Below are 23,495 nucleotides of genomic sequence, written 5' to 3' on the forward strand. Positions count from 1 at the left end.
GCGAGAAATAACACGGTAACCCCAATTTCGCTCAGTGAATGGTACCTAAAAATGATTGATATATTCCATCCTTTGTCCACAATTTATTAAAACGAAAACCCTTTCTGTTTATTAAAAAAAAATATATTGTCATTCAATCTTTAATCACATACCATGCACACATAATTAAATAGATTACAATCTAAACTAAATTACTACAAATTAAACTACGCTACTAAAAATAAAGTAGTTTTCAGATAACACCCACGCCTGAAGATAAATGCTGACTAAAATATAACTATGAATAACTATGCGTTTCTGGCGACGCCAGTCCAACAGTAACGAGCTGGTAGCCTATTAGGCCTAGCGCCCATACCGGTCGCTATTAAAGTTTCCCCACATCCTATTTCAGACATATTTTCCTCTGTCCTCTGAACACCGTCTGCTGCTTTGTCCGTTATTTCCATAACAGCGCTTTTAGATTTTACCTTCCTTCTGGCAGTTAAATCAATACTCTGCAAAAACTCTTCCTCACCTTCAGAATTGGCATCTAAAATATCATCTTCTAATCTTTCTAATGCTGACAATTTTTGTTGTTTAATCTCTTTAGAAAATTTCTCAGACCGTGCAGAAGGCAACTTTGCAGCAGGCATTGTTGCAGTAGGTAGCACAAGCTTAGGACAAATTAGCTCTTTTTCTTTAATAAAATATTCATCGACTTTTTTCTCCACTCTTGTCACTTTCTCCATTATGTTATCAAGCTGCTGTGTATTACACTGAACAAATTTATATACTGCAGTTATTACTTCGTCTGTTTCTCTCTTGTTAATATCTTTGATGCAATCTCTGATAGCGTTTAAAATTGGAACCTTGATATTATCGGCTAGCAAACTTTTATCTGTATCGTTCATTAAATGGACTTTAACTTTCGTATCACCATGACTACAATACTTACTTGCAAATGCTTCGAAAGATTCAGAAACAATAAATTTTTGAGAATCTTTTTTTTCTTTTTTTCTTTTCTTCTGATGTTTTTGCTCAGAAGCGTCAGAAAATGAACAACACAAAGACGGGTCTAAATGTATTTCGTTTAAAGTATCGCTTCGCGAAGAATAGCTGATCGTTTCTTTGACACTAAAACTTTCCTTTCCAACGCGTTCAGATCTGTAAGTTTCAACTTTTCTCGATTTTTCTTTCTTGTACGTTATATCTTGTGTACCGTCAAAATTTTCTGGAACTTTAGCTTGTTTCTTAGACTTTTTCGTGGCTTTGATAGCGTAATATACTGGACATTGTTCTTTGGTAGGTGGTATTATTATCGGAACTATGTTTTTTGCAAATTGCATAGTTTGTCCTAGTACAGAGTTATGGATATCATTTTTTAAACCTATATGTTCACCACTGTCTTGATAAATAGGTATTTCAGCTCTGATAACATCACTTGCAAATTGTTGACATTTATCAGCTTTGGTTTTCTTTAACTTTTTTGGTTTTTTTTCTTTGTCATTGACTTTGTCTTTTTCTTTCTTTTCTTTTGGTTTTAAGAACTTCTTGTGAATGTAGACGACAGAATTAAAATATCGCTCGCTGGGGAAATAATTTGATAAATCAATGCCGCCATGTGAGTACGGTGGGTAAACTGCAAGGAAGAAAAAAGTATTTAAATAAGACAATCATAGCAATTCACATATCTTTAATCATCTTTAACAATTACTTGGTCTCAAACCAGGGAATTCCCTAGACTATAGTTATCAGCACAACTAGACCAGGACCAATTTAGAAAAGTTGGGGTTTCCCAATGTGGTCTTATCGGAAATCGAATCGAGACCTCATCTAGCACTCACAATGTTAACCACATGGCCATCAAGATCGTCAAGGTTTTTAGCTGGATTTTTAGTATAACTTGTTTCGGATGATAATAAAGAAGTTCTAAGTACTTAAAACTATGTGTCATATAATAACTTCAAATAATCAATGACAGATTCCTCTTCTAAAGTTTTTAGCCACATTCTGAGAGATAAGACTCAATTTTAAACTTAAGCACCCAAACCAAATCGTAAAATACAGTAATACAGATGCATATAACCAACGTTCATCGCATTGTTTCATAACATTTAATACCTACATGGGAAATACGTTTTCCTCTAAGAGTTAAATGCTTGTAGCAATTTCCCGAGATTGCACTGGTAAGCCGCTAAATGTAAGTTTAATGTCGCATATTCAGCTAGCCGTGCATTAAAATCTAAAGTGATGTGAACTTTTGCAGAATTCAAAAGAAAGTTTTCCAAATGCGTAGCAAGAGTTAAAAGAATATGTATTAGAAATCTCACAAGTTACAATCTTAGTTAGTTTTTTTGCAGCAGTAGAATTCCTTGTGAAAGCGTTCGACCAGGGAAGCACTGCCGTCTTACCTATTTCTGTCGCCAAGCAGTAATGTGAGCATTATTGCGTTTCTGAAGGGTTCTGGCGAATTATTAATACAAAGATCGAACACTCAGAAAAAATTCCTTCGATCCGGTCGGATTCGAGCCGACGTCTTCTTGCATACCATGGTTCTGGTGAAATTACAGGCACTTGGGACTTGTCAACTTATGTCTCAGGGTGATTATTTTATTTATTTAAAGCTCCGAGTGACACTCCAACTGTTATAGACAAGCGTGTAGCTTCTTTGTTCGTCCCGTCACTTGATATCATATACAAAAAAGCGCCACGGATTATGAATATAAAAAAAGATATCTAAACAACTCTAGAAGTTGCTCTTTGTAAATATTTATTTCAAATATCATAGATCGCGACAACCTTCAAGAGACAAATGTGTCGCTACCAAGAATTTTTGTCATCAAAGTACTCAGAAGTGTACAATAGCCTTTAATATAAAGATTTTGTTTAGCTATAGTTTTAAACAACGATATTAAGTAACACTTTATGCTCACTCGTTTCAAACCTCTAAATAGCAAATTTTGAATACCAACTGAAATCTTATTATAGACGCGTATGCATTGACCCTTAAACGAACTTGTGACCTTGTAAAACGACTATCAAGAACAGCAAGTTTATTTTTATACGTTGTATTAATGTTATATCTAACACTATTTTTAACTGGCTAAAAAGGGAGGAGGTTATAGTTTCGGCTGTATGTATGTTTTCTAATTTCTCCGTCAATTGTAAACCATTTTTGAAAATTCTTTTTTTGTTTGAAAAGTGCACTCTCGTGATGATCAATATTGTCAAGTGAGAATCTGTTGAGGGGATCCATGGAAACCGAGGAAAATCCTCAAATTTTAAAGACATGTACATTGACATACCGATTTCTCCAAGAATTGTGGACCGATTTTGAAAATTTTTTTTTTTTAGTTTGGAAAGGCATACTCTGGAGGTTGTCTCTGATACCAACGACGGTGTTCCGGGTTCGTTTCGGCTATCACAAATTAAAAAATATTTTTCGCAAATAAAAACCGACTTTTCACTTGACTTAACATGTAGTATTGCTATATGAGAATGTAAAATACTACACAATACATGTACTTAATCAACAAGTCACCGCCACATTGACAATCAGAAAAAAAGTATAAAATGTACAAAGGAGTCCGTAACAGTCCCATTGTCACTAAGAAGTCAAAATGTGATGAGGGGATTCCATGGAAATCGGAAAAAGCCGATAAGCAAACTTGAAGTTGTTTTTTTTTTTCAATGAAAAAGTTACAACTGTTCATTAAAAAAGAAATACTATTGGGACTTTACACAAATTACATTTTTATAAATATATTGTGACGCTATTATAACAACGCTAATTGGCTTTAAACTTCTCGCTCAAAGACATTCTGGGGACCAGATTATATGATGACTATAAACACGCGGTAAAGATTCTTACGTCCTCTGTATGTTTGGGGTGTATCAGAAGGTTGATACTGACAGGAAAAACAATGTGACCAGCTTAATGGTCCAACGGTTGTGGTTATAAAGATGACCAATTTCGGAAACAAACTTTTCCAAATGGGTTTTGGTCTCTATGCAGAGTTAATTTCGTTGTTCTGGTGCTTATTTTACAGAAAAATTCCCCATAACAATATGAGGTAATTTATGTGGTTGTCTAGCACACTATAAGTTTATTTATTTATTTACTTCGCCAACATATTATATATATATTAATTGGACACTTTATATACGTTCACATTGTGTTCCTGCATATACACCATGAGCTCTAATTACGATTCAGTTTAGGACCTACAACAAATCGTTGTGAGACAGCGCTACATGAAGTGTATATCACCATCCCACTTTTTTGTCGTTACGAACCTATGCTGAACTGTAATAAGAGTTCATGGTAAGGCCCCTGAAGTGTTTTCGTGGAGAAAATTGGAAAAACGTTGTTTACTAGTTAGTGATTTTATTTGAAGTGGCGATAAGACAAACAATTTTTTTAATAAAAGAATACAAATTTTAATTATAGAATACGAAGTACATTCTAGCCAGTATTTCAAAAGCTCCCACACAATACTTTCAATAGCAAAAGTCAGCTAAAGCGCTCAAGTTACTAAAGTGATCACTTGACTTTAGTGAAATCTTTAAAAAGTCGCAAAAGAAGAAGAATTAAAACTATTTTCATAGTGAACAATGTGGTGCTTTTAATTAATAATAGTCACAGCTGGTTGATGAGTGAACCATCTCAGTTAGCCGTGACCATGGGACCTGTAAAGGGCTGTTTAATAAAACAGAGGTACGCGATTTATAGTCCCCAGAAATAGTTTCATTTCTTATGAATTCGATAAATCTAGCGAAAACCTAGGAATTCGATAAAAGTTGAATGCTAACATTATAGGCTTGCAACTTCTAACTAAGTATTCCAGTAACATGTCATTTGACTATTGAAATAAACCGATTAAATCTATTACAAACAAAGACTTCAAATTACGTACACATTATTTAATACAAAGAGCTCATAAAGGTATTGTTCGAATTGCGGGTAATTCGATCATAACAGAAACTCACCTTTTTGGATTTCATTCATAAAATTTTTGTTTTTCATATCTCTTTTACCTTCGGATTCCATTGAATTTGCATTTAATTTATTTGGACTAGCAGTAAAACCTTAAATCAACATCAAAAATTAATTCGTACAAATTGACGTAACGTCTTTGTCTGACATTGTCAGGTTGTGCAAGCAATAAAAATAAAATAGTTTGTAGGTCACAGCAAGGAGATTGGACACGAAATCTCCTTAAAAACTATTTGAACTTTTGAATCTCGAAACCAAGCTGGTTAAAATTAAACCTCCGAAACATTTTATCTTCAGCTCTGTAACTATTTGCATTAAGTGGAAATAATTATATTATTTAGAGCAAATTATATTCACACTAAAATTCACGACTATAAGTTTCAGTATAGTTCCAAAATTAGGCCTAACAGCAACCTTGAAACACAAATAATTATTAAATATTTTGCAGTGCAGGGGATTTTGGAACTTAATTTATAGTATTAAGGTTCGTTCTGAATATTAGCAGAGGTCTTAATGTTAGACATAAGCAAATAATTTTAGATCTTTCTAACCGGCGTTAAAGGTTATTTTTGTATGAGGAGGAGGTAAATAGGAGGGGAAAGATCCCAGGAACGCTGTGACAAACGACAGGACTTCCCGGGCGTAGCGGGGACTACGCGATCTTTTAGAAATACTGTGGGTACTATAATGGGCGATGAGAGAAATTTAGCCTTGAGTTTTGAGTGCAATTGTGATAGCGCTTGCCGCGATGAAAATTTAGCAGGATATGGTATCACTTAGGGGCACTTAACTTTGTTGGTGGAAATGCGGCTTTCCGTCATCGAGGGACTAGACATAGGCTGGAGTTCCAACCCTATGTTGTGGATTCGAATATCCAGGTTTCGCACACAGCGTTTAGCTTCCACATTTATATGGCGAATGGTTATGGAGTGGAATTCCCAGCCCGGAGACTTATTCCCTGAACGTTATAATTTGGGTTTTTTCAATACGAGAGTGAAAAGGCATTATATAGGTGTTTATGCTTCATCGTGGACCTCATCGTCACTTTCCATCGGGTAGTATGAAGGTCAAATGTGGCCTTTTCTAGGATTAAAACGAAACATAATGAGGAGTCAAATGGCACAAGGATGTTTAACTATGGCTTAATTTTATTTTATTCCACATTCCATTTGTTTGCTACACAAACATACAGATAAAAGACTTATACATAGATAATAACTGTAACAAAAAAATTACAGTTTTGGTAAAATAACATAGGATGTAATATAATACATAAAAATAAATAAGTAAAAATCAGTGCTACCTACTGACGACATGTTACTAAACCTGAAACATTAGTTTTTTTAAATGATCTGTGTGTTTGTGGACGCTAATCTACACAATGACTAAACCAATTAGAACGTGATGATTGGTGTTTTTTTTAAATATGTTTAGATACCTATTAATGTACAGTCGATGCCCTATGATACTTAGGGGGTTAAGGACCGACCATGTGATTCTTGGTAGATAAGAGTGAAGAAAAGTATTGAACAAACTTACCTTTAACCTGGGAGCCTAATTTCATTTTGGTATGACTTCCTTACAGTGTCATTAGGGCATTTCTCCAAAGCCGCAATTTTTTGAGTCCATACACTTATTTATTAAAAAAAATGTACAAAAATATAATATAGGTCGAAAGCTAACTGGAGAGCACAAAATCTTCCCAATAAACCTTTCGGACCTAATGAAAAAATAATCCAAACTGTCTAAAACCTGACAGCGGTGGCGTGTTCCGAATGTAGAATCCAACACAAAGTGTCATTTTTCTCAAAAAAATTGAAATCGTATATCAATATTAGTCTTTAGTTCACTTACAACAAATTAGATGAATGTACTTTTAATCTGAATTTCACAATAAACTAGACAATAGTTTTATCACAATACCGAGATTGCTGCCTGTCCCAGGCTTACGCAGGAATTCGGTGGAAGTTACTAATAACGCTACATACCTATCAGAAGTGAAGCATTTTAGAAGCTTCGAAATTTGTTCTTATTATTTACCCATCATGCCCCTGTGGCTGGAGAAAACCGGTGGATGATTTGTTGCTGATTTTTTAGGCTTTTTTGGGTGCAAATACGTGATTCGGTGGATTTGGTCCAGGTTGATTTTTGAATTCGATGTGTGCGATATTTCAAAAACTACATATTATGGTTGTGTGCAAAATTTTTATACTATGTGTTGTAACGACTAAAATATAATAACAATTTATTGGTTTTATAAATATTGTAGTTTACGAACAAAAAAAAAATATGTATTTTCTGAATACTGTGTGGATTTTATACCACCGAATTCAAAAAAGCTTCCATCGAAGTCGGAAAAACCTGCCATCGAAGCCATAATTTCTTTGAAAAGCAAGAATTTTATACATATTTTCATTTATATGTTTAGTTAATGTTATAGATTTTCACAATTTTATATTACTACTCGATTTTCACAGGTAATGATAAGGAAAACTAAAACAGAAAACAAAAATTGGAAATCTGAAAAAAAAAGATAAAGGAACGTGCTAGAAAATCAAAAACAAAAATTGATCGGATTATATATGAAAGGTTTAAAGAAAAAGATAGACAGTGGTATGCAAAGAAAAAACGTGAGGACAGATGTTGAAGCTGCGTGAATTACCTCGTCATGTATAAAAATTAATGAAAGTTATTAAGCGCGCAAATTTCGAAAAATTTCTTCATGTTGTAGCAGATTACGCGTACAGATTACGTTCTAAATTTTTTTATAAAAACGAGTACGGAAATACTTTGTGTGATTGAAAAAAGGGTGAACAGCCAAACTGAAAACTGATTTAATAATAGTCATAAGATGGAATTTGTTTGCGTTATTCTGGTCGATTTATAAATAAATTTTAGTTTTTAAAGCCAGATTTAATAGCTAGTCATATTAGTAAATGTTTATGTAGATTCGGTGGACCAAATATGTCATAAACTATTAATAATCTAGTGGCCCAATTAACGGAATCTTATGTAATTTTGAGTTCTTTTTCTAGCCCGCTCCATGTTTTCCTGAATTTAAGAAAAATAAGTCGACTGCCAAAGTCAGAGAATTTAGCCCTTTCAGGAGAAATGCCCTGATTAGCGAATGATTTTTTTAGAGTTTACTCTTTAAGCCAATTTGATCTTTAACGTGCACTTACTTACATATAGAGTACAAATTTTATCCATAAATACGTAATGCTAACTTCTCAAGGCCCATGCCGCGCGATCTTGCGCTAACACGCCATAGGATGGGCCTGTGAGGCGAGCTCGCCCGTACAAATCGGTACAGCACGGCGTGATACGACCCGTGATGTCACGCGGTGATATCACAGGCCGTGTGAAGCCGCCTTAATGCTCTCAAAACCGAAAGGTCGGCTAGTGGTCAGGTATCTTAGGACATTGACTGTATATTTAATATAAAACAGTTAACAAATGAAACAGATAATATATATCAAATTTAAAGTGTGTCTCACCCGAGCTCGACTTGATGCGACGATGCGATTCGATGCGCGAAGCCGGAAGTGCGTGTGCTACTGAACAATTGGAAAGACGTGATTGATAAATATTAACCTCCGATGACTATACGTCTAATATTAATAATATTAGTATATAAGGAAGCAGTACTGTGAATAATATATACGTAATATCCAACCGACAATAAATCCCACGTAAATTATACACGTTTGCGCGTATGAAATCTCGGGCACAGCTAGTTCAGAAACAAACTATAGAAATAACTTTTTTCGTGCCAAATGGGACAACTTAAAGTAAATACAGTAAAACAGAAACTTTAGGAACGCGCAGGTAATTTATTTCATACCATAAAAGGTGACGCTTTTTGTTTCAAAGTTAACAAAGCCCTTTTTCCCGTGTCCACAAGTATCGTATATTCGTAGCTATCTTTCCTTCTATTTAAATAACGTAATTTTGCTTCGTAGAACACCGACAATGTTGAAACTAAGTTATGATATGTGAAATTCAGAACTCGGTGTTGGCTGCTCGCGATTTATGATTGGTTTGTTTTCTAATTGTTTTCTGTTGGGTAAATTACAGCTTTTATTTGGTTTTTGTTCGTATATATTCAGTATCTGTTGGAAGAAGAGGGAGGTTTTCACTACTAAAGGCGGCCTTACATATAACATTACTAACTGTAAATTAAGATAAGACTAAGCATACTAACCAACAGAATAAACTTTTAGTAAATAAGTAAACTGATAAACTGTAACTGATTTAAAGCTCTGAATGGCACTGCAATTGTTATGGACATGCGTGTAGCTTACCATCAGGCGCACGACTTGTACATAGCTTGATATTATAAATAAATGTATTCTATTTATGTTGTAAGTGATAAATGAAGTTATAAATAAATAAAAATATTCATTTTTATTAACTAGACAATCTTCCAGTTGCAACGTTTTTATTTATTTATTTAATATATGGACAACATTCATAAAATAGGTCAAGTATAAAAGATAAATATATTACAAAGTTCCGTACCACATTGCAATCCTACTTATATTACTTTGCATACTTATTTATTTTTATTTTGTTTACTTTCATTTATTTAGAATGGATAGCCAATACAATGCATATACAGAGCATAGCTAAAAATACAATAAAAATATAAAAAAAACAGTCTACATGTCGCACTTACAGGCTACCACAGCATGATATTGACAAGCAAGTTTTTATAGTATTAAATTAACTTTTATTAAAATAACTTATAATTATTAAAGTAACAAGAAAGATTTACTTTCGATCGAACGTTGGTTTGTTTGAAAAAACAAATATACGCGATTTAAATCCGTAAAAATAGTTTCATGATCTACTTACTGTTCATAATTTGCTGATAATTATTTACTTAATGAATATACTTATATCCTAAATACAAAAGCGACCTGGGTGAATACCTATGTAAGTACTAGACGAGTTACTTTTATTTTAAAATTTTCTGGATTTTGAATAAAAAATGTCCAAACCGGAGTTTTTTGTTGTTACACATTTGTGTACATTGTTATCAAAGTATTATAAAAGAAATAATTATTCTTATACGTGTGCAAGTAAAATGTCTTGCTAGGTATTCGGAGATTAAGCCTTGTATAGATCAATCTCGCCATGAAGAATGTTATGCAAGTATATTAGGTCCTGTCTTTTACGGCGAACAAGCAAGTAGGTCACTTTAAATTCGTCACCTCTCACTATAGCTAACAGGGCTGCTACCATAACCACATTTGTAACCAAGCATCCTGAAAACTGTTTCCTGAAGTGGATTGAGTTTGCTAATATGCATTTACGAATTATATTTACGTTTTAACTACGTACAATAAGAGGTAAAGTGATACAGAAGTACGCTAACAGCGGCTGCATCCTTTGTAAATTAGAATATAAGTTCACCAAGGCCCTGCCAAGCTTGGTTTATCCTTTGTCTTAAAGGCTTTAGAAGAGTGGAATTCTCATCTTGCGGATTCTGTTCCCTGATATTATATAACTTGACCCTTTTCAAGGCGAGTGTAGATAGGCTCTCTGAGACAAATATGGTCACTGCTGCAAAAGTATCTCGTGCAAAAGTTGTGAAGCCTTTGTTAATGTAAATGCAGCTATTGTTTGCGGATGTAAAATCGCATAGGTATTTGTTTTTTCAAACTGTACAGCCGCATATCTTTCTACATTAACTTTGATTACAGTGACCCTCCCTACCGACCCTCAGGGTGTACAAGAAGGGCACTATAACCTGTGCAGGCACAGAAACGTTACAAATTCATGGTCTAAACCCCGGATCAGCCAGTGTACAGGGTTGTCACAGAGCTCTGTCACTCGACTTCATTCGGCCCTCGAGAAGCTAGTGCCTCGAGTGAGCCGCCACGGGTACATATATAGTGCCCTCCCTATTTTCCAAATTGTAGGCACGCTCACTTCATGTTGCGTACAACTAGCGGTTGCCACCGCTAACTCTAAAGTCCACTACCAAATCTCCTCATTGGTGGCGGAGCTGTAAGGCATGCTCACGCTTTTCAAACTGTACTGGAAATGACGTCACAAAGGTAGGGCAAGAAGAACCCTAGCGCCCTTACAAGACCCTAGTCCCAAATATACAAGTGTGCTAAATAAATATATAAATAAGTACAGGATATCTGCGCCGTGAAACTTAAGGCAACAGACGGACGAGGGGAAGGAAATAAGGGTGTACTAGGATAGATTTTCCCACTGCTGGTCTCACAGACTCACAAGACCGATTTACTGACAGCTTAGGGTGTCTTAGCCACAGTGAAAGGATGCTAGCAGGAGATAAATTAGACTCGATTGCTATTGAAAGACTAAATAAAATAAATGAATTGCTATATATGCAAAAGTACATTTACGTACACTATTATTAAAAATGTCTCTAATAATAATAAATCTAAATGTCTCGTCGGTGAATAGTGCCATTGAAGTATTATCTTGCAGACTGGTTTTCGGTCACCTGCTCAGTGGAATGTTCAAAGGTTGTTTGAACACAAACAAATCAAAATTTCGTACTCTTTACAGATTCTATAACCACGTCTGATATATCAGTATTAGTCACCAACTAGTTATGTCCAATATTAACACAAAAGCATATTACCTGAAAGTGACGACATTAATGTTAGATAATATTTATAATTCATTAATAATATACAGCCGTGGTAGCGTAACGGTATCACCTACCGCCTCTCATGCATAAAGCCGTGGATTCTAATCCGGGTTCGCACCTCTAGATTTTCGGAATTTATGTGCGAAATTGAATTTGAAATTCACCATGAAATTTACATGTTGAAGAAGGTTCACATGCCTCAAAACACGATGGCCTAAAAGTCGTGCGCCTGGTGGTAAGCGACACGCCTGCCCACAACGAATTACAGTAGCACTCAGAGCTTCAAAACATAAAGATCTGAAGGACACTGCCACTGCGCCCGTTACCCTGAGACATAAATTGACAAGTCCTATGTGCTTGTAATCTCTCCAGCACCCTTAAGCTTCAAACGCAGTAATGTTCCCATTACCGAAAGCAGTAATGCTCAATGCTCCCATTACTGCTTGGTGACAGAAATAGATAAGGTGGCACTACTGCTACTAAACTCTAACTAGTTGATGATTAATACCTTCTCAGTGAACCGTGGCCATGGCACATGTAAGGAACCTGAAGTATTGGTTTGTTTAAAAAAAAAATAAAAGCAGTTTGAGATCCGAAAAGAAGTTACATTTCCAATGCTTTGATGATGATGAATAAGTTAAATTACAGGCGACAGTGTGGTACAATGTTTACCTAAATATGATAAAAATTCATAAATAAACACTGTAATGTAATTTCAAACCCAAGAAAATTTATTACTCTCACTATACGTACGGCAAGTTGTGGGGCGCGTAACGTGAAGCACAAAGACCTACAATATGATTAATCACGTTGAATGTAAATTATTCCTTTATTGTGCCAGCAGTATACACGAATTGTCTTATAGAGCTACTACAAAGGGTACACACATTGTCATACGTTGCGTGTATGATTGTGGAATTATGTAACTATTTTTATACTTAGAAACTCAATGGTCGTGTAGGTTACAACGTAATAGTATTCGTCTTTTAACGGGTGAAAGTAGCAATAAAAATTAGAACATTATGAATTGTTGTATAACTAACGTGACCACACTTTTAAATTTCGTGTCTAATAAAAATAAAAATGTCCCATTTTGACAGAACAGGACACACGTGGAAGTAAATTTCAAAAAGTCGCACGTAAGCGAAAAGTATATGAAGGCAGCACACCAAACTGCAAAAGAATAGTTTTTTTTTAAATATTCGATCATTAAACATTTTTAGTTTCAATTTTTTTTATCATGAATGTTTCGTCATTATCATAAACCAGTAAGTAGTGGAACTGATGAATGACAGTGAACGAATCATGAACATTTTTTAACTGTACCTCCAAAAATGAGGGCACACTAATTTTTTTTCATTTTCAAAACTTTTTATAATTTTTGATCGAAATGGAATATGTCAGTTCAAGTTTGACAGCTGGCGGCCATCTTTTATTAAGATTTTAATTTTTTTTAGACATGACATCGAAGCGAATGATCGTCCATTGTTACCATTCGTTTAGAAATTATCGTTAATTTAGCTAACTAGTTGTTCGTTAATATTTAGGTGTCCATAATTGAAAACCGTCCATGATGGGGTGTCCATGATTGGAAACTATCCATGACGGGGTGACCATAATTGGAAATTGGGCTGCCAACTGACACTCAAGTAGGGTCTAGATTTTCAAGAATAACAATATTTTCTTTATTAATTGACCTGATTAAAGTACTTTCAATGGTTATTTGAAGACTTTTTAATCAATTAAACCTTTCCTCGAGTTCCACAGGGTAACTCATCCAAAATTAAAAGACTGAAACAAAAAAATAATCCTTAAACCGTCCATGATTGGTTCCACTACGTTATTGTGTTTTATTTGTAAAACAATAGTAAATTTACAGGCGTCCCGCTCTGAGGGACAAAAATAATAGACACGTTGCAGTGCTGTAGTTGCAGCGCTCCAGCAATGTACAGTTCTCTAATTTTGACTGCAACAGTGGCGCGCGAGTTACAGTGGGAGTGTATCTGCACTTCTAAATATTGTACGAAAATTAGTACTGGCGTGGCAGCGCCACTGTGGCGCCACTGCAGCGCTACTATGAGCGTCTAATTTGAAGGCTCCCTAAGAGTGATTTAAAATCAAGTTCTGACGACTGTTCCTGGCTAAAGTACAATAAATCAAGTATTAATAGAAGGATGTACTAAGTTAAGTCTTATTGTCTGCGATAGATAATATTACATGTATTTTTTTTATTTAAAATATCAAGTGACGGGACGAACAAGTCGTGCGCCTGATGGTAAGCTACACGCCTGTCCATAACAGTTGCAGTGCCACTCAGAGCTTTAAATCGCAAAGATCTAAGGGGCACTGCCACTGCGCCTATCACCCTGAGACATAAGTTGACAAGTTCCATGTACCTGTAATTTCACCAGCACCCTTACCCTTCAAAACCGTAACATAATAATGCTAACTTTACTGTTTGACGGCAGAAATAGGTAAGGTGGCAGTACTTCCCTGGACAAACTCTTTCACAAGGAGCTCTACTGCTACTAAAAATGTTGTTAATATTTAAATTATATACCTACTTATCATATTTATTCTTAGGTATAAGTGCCTATTTGAATTCTTTCTCAATTTTTTTTTTTTCATATGTAAATCCTATGTCTGAGACACCACGATTCAGGTTTAGGGATCGTGTTAAATAAGAAAAAGTAAACAATTACTGTAAAATAAATTTTATTTTAGTTATTTTCTATTTTATATGTGAAATTTTATAACTCTCCCATTTAAGTGTAAAAATATTACCGTCTAATATCCGTTCGTTCCTGGAATCTTCTAGTTTCTGTCCTAACAAAAAGAGTCATTTTGCAGATGTGACTTTATTAAAGTAATAGTGCGATTTCATGTGTACTTGAAATGCAGTTCAAATAGCAGTTAAAAATATTATTTTTATTTAGTATTGTGACATAGTACTCATATTTTTAAAGTTGATTGTGGATGTGACAAACTTGTTAGAGAGCAGCCGTCGGACTTACTCAAAACGCAAATCTATTCCTTTATGTCGCTGCAAGTATACGATTGTGACAGCTAGAATGTTCCTTTACAGAAGGGTTCTGTTATGTAATGTCTTCATAGCATTATAAGGGTTGTTTGACTTTTAGATATTATGTGAATCCGACTTATTTAGCTGTTAGATATTGTAAGCCATTTGTGTGCCCTATAAATATAGTCCTGTCAAGACCTTTCAAGAAAATAAAAGGACAGCATAACCACTAGAACTTTTTCTTTGCAATCGTAGAAAATCTGAAATCTAATACTCCAGAACGAAGCTTTTGACAACATTTATAGTATCTTATTCGCTTTGTACTTTTTTCCTTTTTGAATATATTTTATGATATATTTTATAAGAGAATTTTATATGAAATACACGCCCATTTGACCTCCGTCTCTCCTAATGAAAAGAACGATGAGGTGAACGACGGAGCATTTTTTTTTTTGATACCAAGCGCCTAGTAGTAAGACACGCCTGTCCATGACACAGCAGCGCCACTTAGAGCTTTAAATCGCAAAGACCTGAGGGGGACTGCCCTTGCGCCCGTCATGCTGTGACATAAGTTGACAAGTCTCATGTGCCTATAATTTCAGCACCCTTTCCCTTCAAAATCGGAATGCAGAAATAGGCAGTACTTCCCTGGATGAACACTTTCTCAAGGAGCTCAACTGCTACTAAACGCATGCATAACTATATAACACCTATTCGCTCTCGCCTTGAAAAGGGCTATGTTATGACCTTCAGGGAACAGGTCTACAAACACTCCATATCCGTACACCATATAAATATGGAAGCGTAACATCTCGTGCGAATATTTGAAATATAACTAGTCAAAATGAAGTTCACGATTTGGATTATATGGATAACAACAGGTGTTAAGTTACGATAAAACATGGAAAGCTGCGTTACCACTCACACTAACTTAGACAAAGAAACAACTTAAAAATACGATCAGACTGAAACCATTCGTTGTTATAAACTAACACATTGGCAAACGCCCGGACAGAATGACTCTTATCCCTTGGAGTATGGGCCGGGCACTGGTGTGAGACGCCACGTATGCCGACAAACTTGCCCCATCCCATGCTGAGCTGGCAGAAAGAATAAAAAATAATAAGTACCAGGACCTTGGCTCCGACTACCTATTTACAGCCTTTGGAGTCGAAACCCTTGGTCAAAATACAAAATATTATCCAAAAAATTTAAAGACTGTCGAGGGAATCCCAAGGGCTACCTTGCCCAACACATTAGCATAGCCATACAAAGGGAGAACGCTGCCAGCATCTTGGGCACTTTGCCGCGGAGATCCAATTTTATTCATATAATTTAATCCTAGTTTTACTTTCTAGTATTTAAGCTTTTACTGTACCTTACCTGTATAGTATGAAAATAAAATAGATTGAATATCGAATTCTTAGGTTTTCGCGATTGTTACATATAGGAACTGAAACTATTTGTCCGGATTTAAATCGCGTATATTTGTTTTTCAAACAAACCGACGTTTCGGGCCCTTTACAGGTCCCATGGTCACGGTTGACTGACGAGGTACAGTCATCAACCAGTTACGTCTAATATTAATGTAGACCGCCCTATTTTTTCACTATAGTTACAAAAGTTATTAATTAAACACCTTATTTTTAATTTTACAAAAAAACATTCCAATTTACGCTACATTATGTTTTACAAATTATTGTACTTTAACAATATGAATTTTTATTAAGTTAAATTTAAAATTAATTAATAATGGAAATTAGAATAAATTAAAACTAAATTAAAATAATTGTTAGAATGAATACCCAACAAACGCATTTGCATTTTGGTAACTTTAGAAATATTGCCACCTAAAGGCTTTCTTTGAAAAATGTCAATAGCCCTGTCAATAGCTTAACAATAAAACTGAAACTAAATAATAATAATAATAATAATAATAACGCACACACTCGCCATAGCCCCGCACTAGGGAAACCCTGTGTCGCGGGTGCCATGGACACACAAATAGACAATTACAAATTACACCCAAACTCACGAGACAAATAAATGTAGGCCATACAAATATTTCTCCCGACCCGGGAATCGAATCTGGGACCTCTGCATGGCAGTCCGGCATGGCAACCGTTCGGCCACTGAGGCGGTTGAATGAGATAAGAACCCGCTTTTAGAGCTTGTTTTGTTGATTCCAAATATGTTTATAACTCAATTTTGCTAAAAATATCGGCGACGTAAGTATGATAAGGATTTAAAGCAAATTTATTTCCATATTACATTTTTTTCTCAGTTCACATATCACCACCATATCACATAAAATAAAGGTTATATTGATGAGATAAAATGTACAAAAAGGCTACACAAAAAACTACTAGACAGCAGTTCGGCGATAGCAATAAATCATCGAGTATATAACCAGAAATAGAGACGAAATAAGGGCCATCCATCCCTGGCAACTCGTCCGGTAAATGGGTTTTATATCACTTTTAAATATCAACTCTCGTTGCGCTGAAATCACAAATTAGAAAGCTGAATATTTTTTTATAACACCTAGTGGCGGGACGAACAAGTCGTGCGCCTGATGGTAAGCTACATGCCTGTCCATGACAGTTACACTGCCACTCAGAGCTTCAAATTGCAAATATCTGAGGGGCACTGCCACTGCGCCCGTCACCCTAAGACATAAGTTGACAAGTCCCATGTGCCTGTAATTTCACCAGCACACCTAAATACTGGAACACAGTGATACTGGCATTGCTGCTTGGCGGCAGAAATAGGTAAGGTGGCAATACTAGCCTGAACCAATTTTTTCACAAGATGCTCTACTGCTACTAAATAATACTGAAATAGTACAGCGTCAACAACTGACCTGTGTATACGTCTCCGTATATTCCAAAAATATTCTGCATTTATTGTAATAAAGACAATAACTCTAACAATGTGGGCTGTTCCATTCGGTGGTGTGGGAACAGCAAAACATCTAATTAGAAAACAAACGGAATCACATTTCATCGGTATCTAAATGTCAAATATGTAATTTTGCAATTTTCGTCAATTATAGCAAAAGTTTTCAAGTCACATGAACCAGTTTAGGTTGATGTGTAGTGAAACAATTGATTACACCCGTCAATTGTTTCGAATTCGGGCTAGCTAATCGGAGCGCAGTTGTCACAGTAATGATATGGCAGAATAGTTTTCAAACAAATGAAATGACATTTCGTCTCTATTTCTGGTTATATACTCGATGTATACAATAGACTCTACCGTTTTTTTTTTGTTAAATATTCAAACTGCTGAACAAAAAGATAATCCACCTGATGAAGGGTAGCAACCACCACCTAAGAACATTATGATAATATCGCGGATGTATCGTTAACATCACAAATGCGGTACACCCGCAGGATATAAGGTCTTAAGTATCTTGTGCCTGTGATAATATTGTCGATATCCTGAGTTTGTATCAGGGTTGTTGCTAATGCAAGAATTTCCACATCATGCAGATGTTCATTCTTTACTATAAACATCAGCAGATGCTGATTTTTACTGTTCAAAAGCATCGTGAAAATTGCGCAGATCCTTAGTGAATCTACTGACATGAAAAACCAAGAAATTATTTTGATTTCTTTTCTAATGATTTGGTGACACTTATTAACCGACTTCAAAAAAGGAGGTTTTCAGTTCGACTGTCTTTTTTGTGTATTTTACGCGACTACTCCGACATTTGTGAACCGATTGCAATAAAACTTGGCAAATAGATGTAATTTCATAAACTTTTCAGGTCGACGTTTTTTTATAAAATAAAATAAAATCGTCTTTATTTGACATGCAAAATACATCAGACACACACCACAACGATTATAAAATATTAAATAATTCCTTCTTAAATACAAAAAAGATGAAATAATAATAATAAAAAAGCATGTCAAAAAAGGTCCATTACTCAGCATTAGAGGACTATACTAATTACTTTGCTCTCACAGACATTCTGTCATGGCCTGTCTTAAAATAATCTTTACCACAATTAATTAAAAAAATCATATTAATAATTTGTAGAGGTAACACTATCGGACACTAAACAAATTAAATTAATTTTGACACTTACAAAAATTAGACAAGAAAGTAATCAAATTGAGTAATAATAAAAATAATAGTAAATTTAAATTGCACAATACCAAGTACATTTGTGTACTTGGTACACAGAGCAGATGCACAAACACAAGCAGTAGCAGTGGAGCTCCATGTGAAAGAGTTCATCCAAGGTAATATTGCCATGTATGGATGCTGGTGAAATTACAGGCACATGGGACTTGTCCACTCATATCTCAGGGTGATGGACACAGTGACAGCGCCCCTCAGATCGTTGCGATTTAAAGCTCTGAGGCATAACAACTGTTATGGACAGGCGCTTACCATCAGGCGCACAACTTATTGGTCCCGTCACTTAATATTATAAAAAGATCTATTTCGAGATTTAATTCATTTTATTTACCTCGACGTTTCGGACATATTGCAACGTCCATGGTCGAAGGGACTGAAGAGGCGAATGTCAGCATCTTCTAACAGTGCGAGTTTTTGTAACTACCCGCACTTGATCTTCATTATTTATTTGTGCACTAGGGTTCTCACTAGACCGACACACAACACTCACGACATCCGGCGACTTGTCGGGCGATACTTGATGTCGAATACATTTGCTGATAACTGGATCCCATGACGATGAAAGCTTAAAACCGTCTTTTCGTTTGAAATTACGGTGTTTTTTAATTTCAATAGCTTCACGTACGATTCTACTATAGTGATGACGTTCTTTTTTTATTCTAATGTAAGTGTGCATTTGACCTCCATCTCACCTGATGGAAAGTGACGATGAGGTCGACGATGGAGCATGCACACCTAAATAATGCCTATTCACTCTCGCCTTGAAAAGGTCCAAGTTATAACGTTCAGGGAACAAGTCTGCAGGCACGGAATTCCACTCCAAAGTCGTTCGCTTCGTGCGATCTTTGGAATACCCACAACAGAGAGGTGGAAGCTAAGCCTACACCTAGTCCCCCGATGACGGATAGGGGAAGGCGGAATTAAATCGTGTAATTCCATCGCACACTTTCCGTGATATACATCCAAGCCCATCACCCATCCCAAAGGTGGCAGTAGTACTCCATACACGACCGGACTTGCTTCATACAACAGAAGCAACTGTCCCGGTGTGAAGTAACTCCTCACCCTGGAAAGGATGACAAGCTTCCTGGCTGCATTTTTGGCCATGGATTCAATGTATCTGCTGAAATTCAGATTGGACGACAGGTCCATTCCAAGTCACTGGAGACGGTCGGCTATCGGTATGGATATATCACGAAAAGTCGGAGTCAGCTCAAAAGGACTCCGTTTAGTGAAGAATTGACACGCCTGCGTTTTGACAATATTGGCATCGCTTCAATCAGAGACTGCCTTGAGCGTCAAATCTAAACGGCTAACCATGGACTCTCGACAAGACTGGATTTCCTCTCCACTGACCCTTGCATTGGTCAAGTACCTATCTACAACTGTGCTGTTATCAGCATTCGCAAAGGTAGTATTCGGTAAGGAATTAATATATCATTGATATGTAGCAGAAAGAGAGTTGCAGATAGTACGGAACCCTGAGGAACGCCATATGTTCGGAAGAGTAGCCTTCTAAGACCACTCGAATGGAACGTTCACTAAGAAACCCGAGATCCAATTGCAAAGGTCGGTGGGAAGTCCACAACATGAAAGCTTGCTTAAAAGGTTTGCGTGTCAGACCCTGTCAAAGGCTTTAGAAATGTCCAAAGACACTGTGACACAAGTGCTTCGTCTTGCTTTTCTATAGCCTCGCTCCACATGTGACAGGCATACACAAGAAGATCCCCAGTAGATCGCCCTCGTCGGAATCCATACTGGCGATCATTGAAGAGGTCTTTGTCTTCAAGGTATGACAGGAGACGGTTATTGAGTACACGTTCCATAGTCTTGCAGAGTATGGAAGTGACTGAGATAGGTCTATAGTTGACAGGGCTTAGTTGCTTCTCTTTTTGGGCACAGGTTACACGTTTGCAAGCTTCCACGACCACGACGTTCTGTAGAAAGGATTTTGGGATTATGATGCTCAATCCAGTGTCCATCCAGTTTGGTCCTGATTTCAGCAAATGCTCGGCGCTATTGCAGACTTATTAGGCTGACGGTTCTTAACAGCTGCGATACGTGGTTAAGTCCCGAATTAAAAATCAAATAATGTGTGAAAATCGTGAAAGTTTAAATCAAAACATTGCAATACGTTTCTGGGATATCAAACACTTCAGTGAATGACTAGCGCCCGTAATAGATTTGAAAAGCCTGTGTCACAGATTGCCCGACTCTTACCCCTCGAACAAGAAAACTGTTTTAGTCAAATTCAAATAATCTTTATTCCATAGGTAAGCAAATTGCACTTGAAAACTTCACAGTGATTAAACATTACTACTCATTTGCAAGGCAGATTGTGATTATTAACTGTGTTTTAGTAATCTGTTTTTAGAATAGAATAGAATAGAATAGAATACGTTTATTTGCCAAAATAGGTACAGTATTTATACAAACCTTGAGTAAAATTAGGTACATTGTATTCAGCCTGCACGCAGGTGTGCAAATGTTAAAGGTATTTCACATTTGTCTCTACAATTACAAATCAATTTTCATTTCGTATTAAATATCAATTGGTATTTGTAACTTCTAAATATTCTTTATTACTTCAAAAGAAATATGTCAAAAGCCATTTTGTCAATTGTGATTTAAAAAAAGTCCTTGTAGTGATTTAATTGCATTTGATAAATTATTTAAAAAAATTATAAATATATTGAAGCAGTTATTCTTATAAACGAGGTTGTGTCAATTTCTTTTCATTTTAAATAAGTTTTGATATCGTATATACACAGATAACATAACAAGTCAAATAATTTCTTTTTAAATATGTTTATGGGTCTGCGATCGCTGCAGGCAAAGCATTATATATGAACATATCATAGCAATTCCTAGAAAAGCAAGTAGTGTTATGGAAGGGGCCAGCCAAGCGGTTAGGATGTCGAGTTAAAAAAGTATATACCTCACGTTTCCTAGTAAATAGGGCAATTTTTTTTTTAACAAACATGCATACTTCAAATACGTACATAGCGGGAAGCATTAGAATTGTTAGCTTTTTAATCTTAGAATTCTTAGCTATACTCTCTTTTTTATAAGCACTCTAATTACGTGGTCTCAAACTATGGAATTTCCTATCCCATGAGTACCAGAGCAACGAAATTCACTTCGGAGAATTCTCCAAAACATTCAAACCAGAGCCCATTAGAAAAGCGTCGGAACAAAAACCCATAAGTCCCATTTTACTTATTGTTTCTTTTTAATGTTCTTTCAGTAGCAGTAGAGCTCCTTTTGAAAGAGTTCGTCCAGGGAGATACTGCCACCTTACCCCTATTTCTGCCAAGCAATAATGTGAGCATTACTACGTTCCGGTTTTGAAGGGAAAGGGAGAAATTACATTCACATGGAACTTGTTATTTTAAGTCTTAAGTTGACAGGAGCAGTGACAGTGCCCCCAGATCTTTGCAATTTAAAGCTTTGAGTGGCACTGCAAGTATTATGAACACACGATTTGTTCCTGGTTCCCGTCATTTGATATTGTTAAATAGTAATTTATGTGACTGTTACATAATGAAAGACATTAAAATACGAGTGAGGGTTGTTGTACACATTATAGAGAGTTTATGATATGTGTGTAGATAAAAAAAGTTTATTTTTAACGTAGGTTTCGTATATTAAATAATAATAATAACGCACACACTCATAGCCCCACACTAGGGAAAACCCTGTGTCGCGGGTGTCATGAACATACACCTAGACAACCACATATTACACCCAAACGCAAGAGAGAAATAAATATAGGCCATACAATCTTTGCCCGGGAACCGAACACGGGAACTATGCTTGACAGAGCAGCATGGTAATCGTTCGTTAATAATTTATCGAACCAGAATAGCAACCACTAAATCCTACTTAAAAATACGTTTCAAATGCACGGATCTGAACACAATGCAACAAGTGTATTCTATGAAACAAGACGAAATTAAAATCGAAAATTGTCGGTTTTTGTTTTGAAACTCGTCATCCGATTTTTCAAAAATCGAAACAAACACAAAGTAAAATTCCTTCGATCCGAGTTAACTCGAACCAGCATGTGTTGCTAAGCCACGGCTACCGCTCTTATCAATTAAGCTACAGATGAGCCAAAACATCATGTAGTCACATCAAAACATCATGATATTACTTTTAATAAAATAAATATGGCAATTTAGAAGAGTTAATTTCCCAAATGCGTCCTATCGGGAAGTGAATTCGAGACCTAATCGTTCACCGCCCATAGTTGAACCAGCAAGGTCGTCGATTCCCCTGAGAAGAATGAGCAAGAAATTCTAGTACTGTAAATATCTCTCTATTTTACCAGATAAAGTTCCAGAGTTACGTGTGGTGTACCTATGTATAAGATGTGAGTGGTGTGTTTGTGTAGGGAAATCACTACATTGATTGACAAGAAATTGGCATAAGCCTGTCAGAAAAAACTTCATTTCCATGCAGTAACTAAGAGTCTCTACAACATCAAATGGCTTTGGTTGATTCCGTTTAACAGTGGAACTGTTGAATCACTCACTTTGGAAAAAATATATAGTAAAATTGATTATATATACTAATTACTACACGGTTAAAACACAATTACTAAAAAATTTCGCTGTAGAAAAAAACACAAACTTACCTCGAAATTTCACAAGAACTAGAAAAAGAAGGTACTTTACATATACCAATGATTTTTTAATATCAACTGAACT

The 23,495-nt window shown here is 35.8% G+C and overlaps 1 protein-coding gene across 1 annotated transcript; it reads right to left on the reverse strand.

Moving 5' to 3' along the window:
- Positions 1 to 287: 287 nt before the first annotated feature.
- LOC113230896 lies at positions 288 to 6,539 on the reverse strand. Its single transcript, XM_026465004.1, has 2 exons — positions 6,515 to 6,539; positions 288 to 1,618 (listed from the first exon to the last, which is right to left on the reverse strand). The coding sequence occupies exons 1-2, from the start codon at positions 6,537 to 6,539 to the stop codon at positions 288 to 290; spliced, it is 1,356 nt and encodes a 451-aa protein (XP_026320789.1).
- Positions 6,540 to 23,495: the final 16,956 nt, after the last annotated feature.

This window comes from Hyposmocoma kahamanoa, unplaced genomic scaffold (genome assembly GCF_003589595.1).
Source record: "Hyposmocoma kahamanoa isolate Upper Pololo Valley unplaced genomic scaffold, ASM358959v1 64, whole genome shotgun sequence".
Taxonomy (NCBI): Eukaryota; Metazoa; Arthropoda; class Insecta; order Lepidoptera; family Cosmopterigidae; genus Hyposmocoma; species Hyposmocoma kahamanoa.